This window comes from Scleropages formosus, chromosome 15 (genome assembly GCF_900964775.1).
Source record: "Scleropages formosus chromosome 15, fSclFor1.1, whole genome shotgun sequence".
NCBI lineage: Eukaryota > Metazoa > Chordata > Actinopteri > Osteoglossiformes > Osteoglossidae > Scleropages > Scleropages formosus.
The window spans coordinates 11,647,901-11,660,508 of NC_041820.1; the positions used below are offsets into that span (position 1 = coordinate 11,647,901).

At 43.9% G+C, this 12,608-nt stretch overlaps 1 protein-coding gene across 1 annotated transcript; it reads left to right on the top strand.

The window, feature by feature from the left end:
• The first annotated feature begins 5,895 nt into the window (after positions 1-5,895).
• Positions 5,896-12,303, top strand: stmn4l (stathmin-like 4, like). Its single transcript, XM_018730965.2, has 7 exons — positions 5,896-5,944; positions 9,985-10,059; positions 10,418-10,510; positions 10,883-11,097; positions 11,245-11,385; positions 11,491-11,508; positions 11,861-12,303. Exons 2-7 carry the CDS (start codon positions 10,047-10,049, stop codon positions 11,867-11,869), a joined length of 489 nt encoding a protein of 162 aa, XP_018586481.2. The 5' UTR covers positions 5,896-5,944; positions 9,985-10,046; the 3' UTR covers positions 11,870-12,303.
• Positions 12,304-12,608: the final 305 nt, after the last annotated feature.

Here is a 12,608-nt window from a genome sequence, read left to right on the forward strand (position 1 = left end):
GTCTGATTGCTTTTCTGCCTGGTGCTTTGTAGTTAAACTGGATGGGGTGTATTGCTGCTGTGCCCTGTACCGCTGTGGAGCTGCAGGATCACCTGCTTACTTTTTTCTTTTTCTTTTTTTTAAAAAAAAAAAAAAAAAAAACGGTAGATGGATAACTAGAGGGCACAGGTCTCATACCTGCTGGACTGTAGGTCTGAGCCCTGCCTGACACCCAGTGCTTTGTAATTAGGCTCTGACCCTGCATTAAGCAAGTGGTCACTGATGGATGGATGGATGCAGCACTAGATTTAATGTGGAACATCAAGGCTGATTCCTGTTTCACCTTGTTATAATGTACACAACCACAACTAAACACTTTTTTTTGGACACAGATGTAGGTTTGCATCTCAGAGGTTTAATAGAAATGAACCATTCCCTATGCTGACACTCCAAGCAGTATATTTCTTGCACATTAGTGCTTTCTAATTTTTGCCTATGAGAGCAGCAGGTAGCATAGTGATTATAGCTTATATATACCCTGGAGCCCAAGAAGCCAGGTTTGAATCCCCTTTCCCCATGTTGTACCCTTGAGTAAGGTACTTCGCCTGAGCTGATGCAGCAAAAATTAGTATGAATGAGTATATCGGTACTGTAATTCAGTCTGCAAACTTAACATTGTGTAGGTCACTTTGGACAAAGGAATGAGCTGAACATTATTATTATTATTAATAGTGCATGCATTAGCTCTACATCCTGTCTAATTTGTAGGGTCTGATTTCGCCTCATGGGAAGAAAAATCACAGACAAGCACAAGAAGTGTGGTTAATGGTGCCTAAGGACAGACTTGTTTCCAGAAGGTTAGTGGATAAGGTGTGTGTGTTGTGTGTATGTGCTTAACCCGAGTTGCTCAAGTGTGCAACTGGGTAAGGTTGCACCCTTCTTTGGGACAGAACTGTTATATGTGGAGCTCAATGACTGGAAAGTGCGCGTACTCATAGTCGGTATCAAAGTTCCCGCTGAAGAAGGTGAGGAACGATGTGAGCTTCTGAAACTCGTTTAAGCCGGTCTCCGTAACTAAAGAGCGGCTTCGTGACCGCCTTCCTGCGCGTGGTGACAGGATTTGTCACATCGCTTGTGTCTCGCTCGAGCCAGTGGGCGGAAAGGAAGAGCGGACGCTCTGGCAGCAGCCGCCTCGTTCCAGGTGGGGTGGGGGGGGGGGGGGAGGTGATTTCATCCGGATCGCCGAGGTTTGTGCCGAGAGAGAGACAATGGCGGATGGCGGTCGGGCCTTCGGAGCGTGAGTCATCTCTGCATGCGGCTCTTCGCGGAGGCTCACCAATCCGCACCTCCTGTGGGCTGCAGATTGCCGCCTGTCCTTCAGGCACCCGTGGGAGAAATGTCAGGCCTGGGGCTGGCGAAAGTGTGAAAAACCTGCCAGTCTGAACTGAAAATGTCAGAATGCTACCCAGACAGCCATTGCTGGAAAGGGCTTGTTGGCCTTTTTTTTTTGGTTACAGGTAGGGAAAGTGTCCAAAATGTGACATCACTTCAAAGGTATGGATCAAAGTTTTATACTACTGAGGCAACCCATCTCGCCATCATCGCCTCTTGACTTTTCCTTGCAGGGTGACCTAAGCTTTGAGTGACGGCATCCTGCGACACGATGGAAACTGCACTTGGCCATAATTGGGGCAGGACCGCATCGATCACCGCAGCATCAAAGGAAATCTTTTGCTCTGACTAGTCTAAAAATAATCATTTTTGGTTTTTCTTTTTACTTGGATTTAAAATTGATTCGAATTTTGCAGTTTTTGTGTTTCCTATGCATGTAGTTTTTAAAATGTCATTTGATGTTTTTTCTCTCGTGTACTGTTGGCATCCATGCATACTTCCGCAGACCAGGATTCACATTTTGCTCTACTAGTTAGCAGGATCGCTGTGGTCCAGCGCCTATCCTGGAAGCCATGGGCCTGAAACAACGCACACCCTGGATGTAATGCTAGTCTGTCCCAGGGCAATGATCACACGTACATGTTCACTCGCACTCGCGTGCTACGGCCAATTTGGAGTCGCCAAGTCACCCGAAACACGTGTCTTTGGACTGTGGGAGGAAACCCATGCGAACAGGTGGAAAACGTACAAACTACACACAGACTGAGCGGGATTCAAACCTGCAGGTAAGCGCACAGCTCCACAGCTGCGAGGCACTAGAATGACTCCTGCACTAGTATTATCTTGCTATAAAAAGCAGGGCATTTTGCACCCCGCAGTGCTTTCGGCTCTTACTGGCAACGTGCTTCAGTAATTGACGTGTGGGAAATGCAGGAGGTGTGAGGTAGTAGGCTTTGCTTTCTAAGATCGTGTGTTCCATACTGGGGTGGTGGAAAAAGAAAGGAGCCTCGTGAATTATTCAAGGTGCTTCGCTGTCAGAGTGAGTGATCAGCAGAAGGTGATGACATCATCTCAAAGCACATGGCCTTCATGCAGTCTGGCTTTGTTCCGCGTTCCTACCTGTAAACACACACCCTGGGCTACTGTGTATCTGTGTGTGTGAGACGTGTTGGAGATGCTGTCATGAAACATGTATGATCGCTGCAGCCGAGACGTCTTGATGTGCATGCAACCTCTTCTTCTCAGATTGCCTTTTATTTAAATTTTTTCTTTGCAGAATTAAGACTAGCTACAAAAAAGTATAAGAAATCTGTCAACAATCAGCATTTTAGACACAGCTGTTTATTTGCATTTGTCCAGAATCTTCGGGTTATGCAGAGGTTTGAAGCAGCACGGGTGCCGAAGAGTTAAATGCATCTGCACGGTATAATAATAAAGGGCTCTCTGGATTGGCTGGAAATGACATCACCAGAAGATAGTCCCTTGATGATGAGACTTTCCTTGCAAACACACTGTTTTCATCCACCTCACCCCTCCCTCATCCCTGGCCTTATGTCATTGGATTAGACTGGGTTATCATGTATTGGGAACCATCGTGTCTCCTGCTGTGGTAGGTGCAAAGCCCCCCCCCCCCCCCCCCCAAGGGATATGCACTCATTCTGCCATCATCCCTGTTTTGCTCAATTCCTCCTTTCAATTTTCCCTAATTCCTCCATTCCCTCATCTTTCTCCCCTACTCCTGCATTGCCCCCCCCCGCCCCCTTCCTCTGCAGCTCCCCTTATTCCCCTCCCCTCCGTCCTGCCCCCGTCTACCCCATCCCCCTTGTTATGCGCCTGGGTAGCGGGGGAGGCTCGTGTCGCCCACGATGGCCCCGCAGCCAGGCAGCTGGATGACATCACCCTTGCCATGCAAGCGGAGCAGCACAACAAGAAGGTGTGCACCTCCGTCGAAAAGAGAAGCCCCCTCCCCCGCATCCCCAAAATCCCCAGCAGAGCCAGAGGCGAGCCTGGACACACCGCGTGGAAGGCGCTGCTTGTGCATCCGTTTCCAGCTCATATTGCGTGCACCTTATTTCAGTACACCTTGTTTCACCATGCCTTTCACCACACTGTCAGCGCGTCACAACACTTTCGGAATAAATCATTTCAGCAGCTATTCCATCTGGTAGCAGTGCCTACAGCTGCATTGTTTCCTTATTTTCAGTGGAATTTCTCTGATTAACATCTTCAGATTTAATGCCTGATTTTCATTGCAATCAGTATTTTTTATTAGTTCCCTAGGAGTTCATTTCATTGTCAGTGTTTGTGTTCTTGCTGTTATAACGTCGTGCCTTGGCTGGACATCTGAGTTCTGACACAAAGACGGTGTGTTTAAGGAGGAACAGAAAACAACCGGTCGGTCTCTGAGATCCTTCTCAAAGCATCGGTCTGAAAGTCCTTTGTTTTGGCTCAGTTTATCGCTCATTTGGCATCTGGCAACCGCAATACCTAAAGCAACCAACGATTTCTCTGTTTAGAACAACAGTGAGTCTTATTACATACAAACTTTTACATTTCAGAATCTGATAATAGTAACAGTTTTGTTATACATTTTACAGCCATCAGTAGGGTTATAATATTATAATGACCTGTGTTACCCTGAGGGTCAGTGGGAAACCTGTTTATTGTAAATAGTTGCATTATGGGAAATGCGAATAAAGTGTGCAACCAGTGGGGGGACTTACGGGCAAAATATAGGGGTGACCATGTTTGCCAGTGAGAGGGAGAGAACCCAGGGGTGCTAGGTAGGCTGGCTTGAGATGCAGGTCCTTGAGGGAACCGGGTCCTTGGACTGAGAGGATTATTTCCGTGTGCTGGTGTTCTAAAAGAAGAGTTGTTATGAACTCTTCCTGTGTGTTGTCCTTCCCTACATCCAAACCCAGAGCGCCGCATGCCACAATATGTCTTTCGAGAGATTTTCTCTTTATTTTTCATGTTTTTCTGAAAGGAGTATCAGGTCACAGTTTTCTTCATTTTCCTAAAATTTCTGAGAAAGATGAATCCAGCAGTTCTCAAGTGTGTGGGAAGTTCATCTTTACTAGCGAGCTGGAACTTGGCTGCTCTATCTTGACCTTGGTCACAGTCAGGCCTTTTCATCCGATCATCCAATTTCAAACTAAGAAAAATTATATTCTCATTTGCTGTGTGCATCCAAGGCGACACATTTCTATTTCACTTTTTTTTTCTTTTTTTGGCTGCAGCTGAGAACGTCATGGCAGTTAAGGCTTTAGCAAAGCAACCAAGAATAACATCAATGGTTCACACAGTCACTCGCAGTCTTGGAAGAAGCGAAAATAAAGTTGCAGCATGAGATTGCAAAGTAGAGCAGAAACTATGCATTTGGTATACTTATTTATACAATAATACACAGGGTAAGATGTGAACCCCTCATGCTGAGATTATATTGTTATTTAATTATTTGAGCCCCAACTAATTTATTTCCTTTTTCGTTAGCAATAGACTGGTCCAACTTTGCTGCCCATGGCCATTTGGCTCTGTTATGTGTGCTCTCGCTCTCGTGGTGGAACCAAATCGTCAGTGATGCTTTTTATTTGCACATTTACCACAATTGTGTTCTTAATTTTTTTTACCGGTATTGTTCACCATGTCAATATTTTGTGGTACAAATGCTGCTGTAGCCTCGTGCAATTTCCTTCAGAACAAATAAAGTATTTGCATCTATGGTGGCTCTCTTGAAATGCGTAAGACATTCCGTGGAACAAAGAAAGGACAAAAAGAGAAGATGTTGGAAAAGTACAGGGGCGAATAAACAAGCGGCTTGACAGACAGACTGCTCAAACATTAGAGGCAAGCCTTCAGATTAGCTGTGACTAGCATGTTGGCACACAGCACGTGATCGCCGCGCCAACGAAACGGCGGTGGAAAAGGTGCTCCAGATGAGCGATAAGCCCCTTTGAGCGCTTATTTTTAGATGCATCTAAATATACTAGCATATACGCACGGATACGTTCGCTTCTGGCGGACCCTGCAGGTGTGTCCCTTGGAACTCAATGCTTCGAAAGCCGCACGTTTCCTTCTGTCGTAGACAAAGCGAGTCGTTGCAGTACCTAGTTCTGGAAATCCATGCGTATGAAGTATCAAGTGTATTCCTTGATCATGGTGCATTTCGTAGCTGTTAGACCCTGTCGTTGTGATTTCTCGCATTCAGTCAGATTTGCCTGCTGAGACGTGTGCAGCTGAGGGCATCATCTTCATGGCCGTGTTTTCACCTCAACCGTCCCTTCATATGCGTGAATAGATTAGAAAATCCGGATTTCATGTGCAGCATAACCGATCTCTGCCGCTTGCAACAAAGAGTTAACGGGTAACCCCCCCACACCCGCTGCCCCCCTGCACAACCCTCTGGAAGATGCTAGCCCATGAGGAGCTGGCATCCCTCTCGTCCAATGGCGTGGCTGGGAGGTGATGTCACCGTGTGGGGATGCTGGCGGTGCTGCTGCTGCTGAGCTCAGTGTCAGAACAGCAGCAGCTTTAGGAAGGAGCCGAGCGGAAGAGTGCGACTCTCTCAGGAGGGGTAAGTCGGCACCCCGACTCACACCGGATCTTTGCATCATGTACAAGGGTGTTTGCTCACTGCAATTGAACCTTTGCTTTCCAGACAAGAATAGAACCGGATCTTTCTTTGCTTTTTTTTTTTTTTTTGGTGTCTCTGCAGTCTGAAAAGCACTTGCTTTTGCAGTCCAAAACTAACTTGTTTTTCCGCACGTTTTGTGATTTCAGAAATAATGCATCTATTGCAACTGTTCTTTGGATGCGTGTTTCGTGCATGGCAGGGAAAAAAGAATTTTTATTTTTTTTTCTGTGTTTGGAGAAATTATTTCATGAGAGAAAAAAAGGAGTTTGGGAATGGAAAGTACTGCACAAATTGCAGAGAGAAACCATTTACTTCAAAGCATTTATAAAGTATCCTTTTGATTTTATTTTTTATTTTCTGTGGAGCAACAATGCATTTCATTAAAAGTTTCGTTTTGTTATGAAAGATGCAGTTTGAATGTCTCAGATGCACTATTTGCATTTTAGAAGAAAAAAAGCCAAATTGTAAACAGTTTTTCACTGAAAAGATAAATATGTACGAGGCCATTTAAATGCATTGATCCTTGTGTTGTGTGCATCAGTAGGAGTAAATATGGATGGTGGATGAGCTTTAGGACAGCAAAAAGTGTCTTATGCAACAACATTTCCCAAACTTTTAAAATAAAAAAAGCTGTTAATTAGACTGATAATTACATGCACATTTCTGCAGGGCATTCATATTGATCAGAGTTTTGCTTGGAAGAGGAGTTTGCAGTGGGTTGGGGTGGTGGGACTTGTGGAGATGGGGATGTGGGTGCACAGCAGTGATCTGATTCAGAGAAGCTCAGTATTCTCACATTCTCTCTCTCTCTCACACACACACACTCTTTCTCGCTCTATCTACAGCACACAGTAGACAAATCTCTTCATTATCCCCAATTAATTTGACAAACCAGAAGGGATGGCCTCTGCCATTAAGAGCCCATGACCATGAGCGAAAGGCCTCCGTAATTGCATGAATCCATTTTGTATTAGAGCCCACCCCTTACAATTCTTTCTTTCAATAGTTGTTTTTTTTTTACACCTTATATAAAAATGAGCCTTGTGTTACACTGAATGTGGAGGACGGGGTGACTCGGCCTAATTGTGAACCCAACTGACTCATCAGCCAGGTGCAGAACTGAGGCTCCAACACCATGTGTCACCCGTAGTCCACGCAGACACCGGAGTTCAGCAGAAGTATCTAAAGAATCTATAAAAAGCAAAAACAGTCATTAAATGTTGGTTGTGCATGTGACAAATAGAATAAAAGAACAATAAATGGCACATTATCATCAGCTACCAAACTTGCAGCCTAAGATTCTATGGTCATAATTCAACAACTTGTGGAACATATTTTACATGATCCTGCTGCACTTTACAGGTCATTTATAGGAACTACAATTAAGATGCTTCTTTGTTATCTAATTCACCTATAGGTATTACTTTTTCATGTAATTCAATTGTGCTTTTCATGGTGTAGTGAGGTATGTTGCTGATGTACACTACGTTTTACTGGAGCCCTGAATATGAACATTTTCATGCTGTGAAATTAGGTTTGGAATGTAGGCCCCATCAAGTCAACAAGGGACTGATCGAAAATAGAGAAATACAACTGTGGGCCTACAACTCTTTAAAAGTTATTCTCTCTTTATTGTTACCTATTGTTACCTATTGCTGTTGGTGTTAAGATTCAGACTGGAAATAAAAACGTGTTTGGGAGTGCAGTATAACATTAACGAGAGCAATTAAACTGAGGGGGAAGCAGCTTAGAGAACGGTTTTAAATGAAAATGCATGTATAAAACCGTTAGTTTAAGAAACATTGTGGGACAGATTTGAAGAAGCGTACTCTTAGAAATTATTTCTCGTGCTCTTCGTTTTGCTCGGTTCTTCTTACAGCATAGTGACGTTAATTTGGCACAAACGATTAAGTGCAGAATTTTGTTCTCACATCTTGTTAGTTGACAGAAAGAGTGTGTTCCACTGATGTACGGATGAGTGACCCAGTGTAAGTAGTGTATCTAGCAGTGTAAGTCTTCGGGTGCTCTGGTTTCCTCCCACACTCCAAAGACATGCTGTTCAGGTTCCCCCATAGTGTGTGAGTGACAGAGAGAGAGAGAGTGTGTGTGTGTTCCACTGATGTATAGATGAGTGACCCAGTGTAAGTAGTGTATCTAGCAGTGTAAGTCACCGTGGTGAATAAGGCGTGTGGGCTCATAACACTACATAGAGTTCATTGGAAGTTGCTGTGGATAAAAGCGTCTGATAAATAAATAAATGTAAATGTTAGCAACTCACTGCCTGAGAACTGGTGCTATGGAGTCTCCGTCAGCTGGGAGGGACCCTGGCTCGAACCCTGGGTTGAGCCATGGGACAGGCCCTGGGTGTTGTTCTCTTACTGGTCTCACACAGGGCACAGCAGCTGTGATTTATGGCCGCACGGTTGCGACACACCCACAGTGCGGGAGGGAAGTAGACGTTGCTTGTGGGTATTGAAGGGGATCGCTCTGTCCACACAAAATTCTCTGATCTTTTTTTGCCGGCTTGATTCACAGACTCAGGAGTTGATCCAAATTCTGTCAAAATTGCTCCTCTTAATAGATTAATAACAAAATATTTTTTCATACTGTAGTTGCTACTCTTCTATCATTTAAACTCCCCTCAAATTTTTCTATTTCCTCTTACTATGAAGTAATTATTCATAGCCATTATTATTATCATCATAACTAAAATACTTGCAACAACGGGAAAAGAGTTGTGTGGAAGCACTGTATTTCATTTAAGGTGACCTGCTTATATCTTTTTCTCCACAAAAAGCCCCTTTTCAGATTTAATAGTCTAATTTAAGCAAAACATGTAAAATGCCACTCTTAAGAGACTTTGAAAGCGTCACATGAGATGCGAATGAACGTATCTATAGACCTTCACCAAGCTGATATTTACACCATTCTGCCAAAAGTCACGGGACAAACTTTTCGTTGAATGGAAATGGGTCACGCAGCAAGCGGTGAGAATAAGAACGGGACGTCGCAATGATGAGCGCGGGACTCCGACCTCAACCCGACAGAAAAACTTTGTGACGAACTGCAGTGCGGGATCGGGGCAGCGCGGTCAAGGTGAAGACGGTCCTTCCAGGAGAGGGGTGCAACTTTTTACCAGAACCGAGTGCTCTAAGAGACTGTATTAAAGCAGTCATTAATGCCAGAAAATAGGCCAAAACATTGTTCTAATGTTGCTAGTTCAAATCCCATTTCTGCAATAATACCCCTAATCATAAGATAAATGCTCATTTAAGAGTATTTGTCTGTACGCACAGTGCAAATCAATAGCTTTGGATAAATTCATCATCGAAATAAAGATTGGCAATAATATCAACGCTGCATTTCCCCTTTTGCTTTTTGGCAGGGCTGCATGTCTGCAGAGTTCACTTCAATTTCTGTGCTGATTTTTCTTGTACATTAAGGAGCCAGGAACCAGAGATGAAACGCATATGCAACCGACCACAATGCAACAAATTAAGCCTTTGAACAGCCGCTACTCCTGTATTGTACATAAATGCTTGCGTACCTTATTAAAAAAAAAATTTGTAGGAAGGTGATCAGGATTCGTCTGAGTTTTATGCACCTACTAGTGCGACGAACATCGGTTCATATAGTGGAAAGAAAGTAACTCTACTTAAGAATCACACGTCTGCGACGATGTCTCCCTTTTTCCTGCTGTAATGCACAAATTGTATTTCTGTGAGACGTACGTCGCTTTGGAGAAAAGCGTCTGCTGAGTGAATAAATGTAAACGTAAATGGAAATCCAAATAAAATAGCGGGTTCACGCTTGCTGGAGACTGTGCGTGAACTGATTGTGCTTGAGTCAGCTGTCATGCGGGTCCCCTTCGAACGGCACGGAGGCCTCACGCTGATTCCGAATCAATGGTGTCGGGCTCGTAATGCTTACGGGATATTTATAACGTGTCCGACCTTTCGCCGTCCTGTCTGTCTCCTCAGGAACAACACTCTGAGATCCCGTGCACATTCCCGGGTGTCAGACGTTTAAGTGGAGCGACAAGATGACTCTTACATGTATGTAGAAATCAACTGTTATTTTTTTCACCTTGCAAAGAACACTATTAAGGCCAAATAATGGATAAAAAGCACATTATAATAAAGACGGTTATGATGGACTGTGCCGCAAACACCGATACTAAGAGGATCTAATGCTCCTTGAAATTAAAACGGTTTAATCCGGTCATTTCTAGTTGATCTTGAATGTAGGGAGAAATTGTTCCATCGTTTCATGTATTTCTACTAATACAATGTCGCGGTAGCCAACTGTCGGAATATGCGCACATGTTCAGCAAGGAGAACTGACTCTCTCTACGTGTGATCTGATAATATCTGCTGTGATGGACGGCTTTGCTGCTTCTTTTGTCTCCATCAGCGTACAAAGAGAAGATGAAAGAGCTCCCCCTGCTTTCCCTTTTCTGCTCCTGCTTGGGCCGTGAGCCTCAGGAGAAGCCTCGCGAAGCAGAAGGTGAAGCATCTCCGGCTCTACAGTACTCTGCTCCACCGTTAGAACTCAAATGGTTCAGTTTGGGTAAAAAGCATCACTTTTCCATAAGCATCATCTCTAAGCGGAGGAATGATTTAAAATGGTGCATACCACGATGACACCAAATTTCGTCTCTTTTATCCTAAGCATCTTGTGCTTTGAACCATTTATATACCTGGATATTCTACTGTACCATTTTATGGTGTATTTCTCAAGAGTAAAAGGGAAAGGTCTGTCTTGGGGCTCTAACTAGAAGGTTTTAGGTGACACGCTGGGGTCCTCATTCACTGTGAAATTTCTCATGTTGAAGTTCATGACACTTCTTCTACTTGCTGCTCTCCTTCCTTGATGCAGCCTCTGCAGATGTCGTGGACCTCAACTGGTGCGTGATCAGGGACATGGAGGTCGTCGAGATGAACAAGCGTGCATCTGGGCAAGCATTCGAAGTCATCCTTAAACCACCTTCCTTTGATGGTGGTCCTGAAACCAGCATCTCATCACCTGACTATAAAAATCCATCCCAGGAGGAGGTCAAGGACAAGCCAGATGTTGCTGAGGAGAGAAGAAAGGTGAGCAGAATGTAGACGAAGGTAATATATGGCAATACATGTAACAATTGGCAATAAAAAATAAACAAATACTGGATTCGTAAACATCACTGTCAAACCCTGTGAACCGCGAACCTGGGTTCAAACTGGAACTCTGTCGCCCCCCAGTGTAAGGAGGCCGAACTGCATAGCAACCGAGCTGAAGAGGGGGAGCGGAAAAATGAAGTTACGCAAAGGCCCGTTGAAGAAAACTTTGTCAAGGTGTCTCGTGTGGAGCATGAGAAGAACGTGGAGCACTTGCAGGAGAAGGTAATTTGATTTTTAACAAAAAAAAAAAAAAAACAATACCTGGAAAAAAATTTTAAGGAAACATCAGCATGAATCTGAACCATTTTTTTTCTTTCTTTCTTTCAGGAGAAGCACGCGGAGGAGGTGAGGACAATTGAAGAAACACAGGAAGACGCTGTTAAACACTATTTTCAAATTAAATGCGAGGATTCGGTTAATCTGAAGACATTTAAAGGTTGGATGGATAGATAGATGGATAGATGGATGGATGGATAGATGCTACAGCATCAGCATTATCATACTGGTTAGCATCAGTAGTTAGCAGTAACATATCTGCAGCAATGGAGTGAAAAAAGTGGCATACAGGTAGCTCAATCACATAAATGCCTACAATTAGTATTAGAATACAATGAGGTCGGTGTAAAGAGAGAAAAGTGCTGTCCTCTATGTAGCCTCTTTTCTCATTGCTCTGTGAATCTCAACTCCTGTGTTCCAGGTTCCATGAGGCCCAGCTGGAGTGAATATGAAGATTTCAGAGCAAATTCAACCAAAGGACTGACTTTATAGCTCAGTGACATTTGCTACAACAATGGACTGTGTTCAACCTTGCTTGAACAGAGCAAGAAGAGGAGATCTTTCTCGCCAGCATGGTGACCGATGAACCACGGGACACGTGTTGAAAACGGTCCTGCCTGGAAAACATCCCGGATTTAAAAAACAAAAAATTCACACTACCTGACTCTGGGGTCCAAGAGAAGGGCCTCTCTGTGCTTTGCTCATGCGCCAACAGTGCCAACAGTGTGAGAGGCGGTCGAGTGTGCGTCTTAAGATCTACTCAAAGAGGCCCAGCTGTGCTTGACTGTGCGCGCACGTCTGGGTGTGTGTGTGTGTGTGTGTGTGTGTGAGTGATTGAGTTTTAGTGAGTGCACACTTCCTTCAGCAGTGCCGAGTGGATTTCACGTGATGTGCTTTAAGCTCACAATATGCAGTCTGTATGTAATTTCTGTTTCTTTCCTTTCATTTTATAAAGAGAATCTGGCAAAGCCAGTATAAATGTTAATGAAATTAACATTGCTCTGGACACATTTGATATGGCTGTTCAGTAATGTACAGAAATATATTTTAAAGAGCATTAAAACATTTGCTGTACAATACTGCTGTGTTCCTGTGGTGTTATTACGGAAGCTCTAGTTGAGCTTTCTATCATTAGCGTTATTATTATGATTGAAGCTGATGCAACTTAT

Coding starts and splice junctions, on each gene's coding strand:
- stmn4l (XM_018730965.2), top strand. Junction 10,511..10,882: donor GAAGCCTCGCGAAGCAGAAG/GTGAAGCATCTC, acceptor TCCTTGATGCAG/CCTCTGCAGATGTCGTGGAC. Junction 11,098..11,244: donor TTGCTGAGGAGAGAAGAAAG/GTGAGCAGAATG, acceptor GTCGCCCCCCAG/TGTAAGGAGGCCGAACTGCA.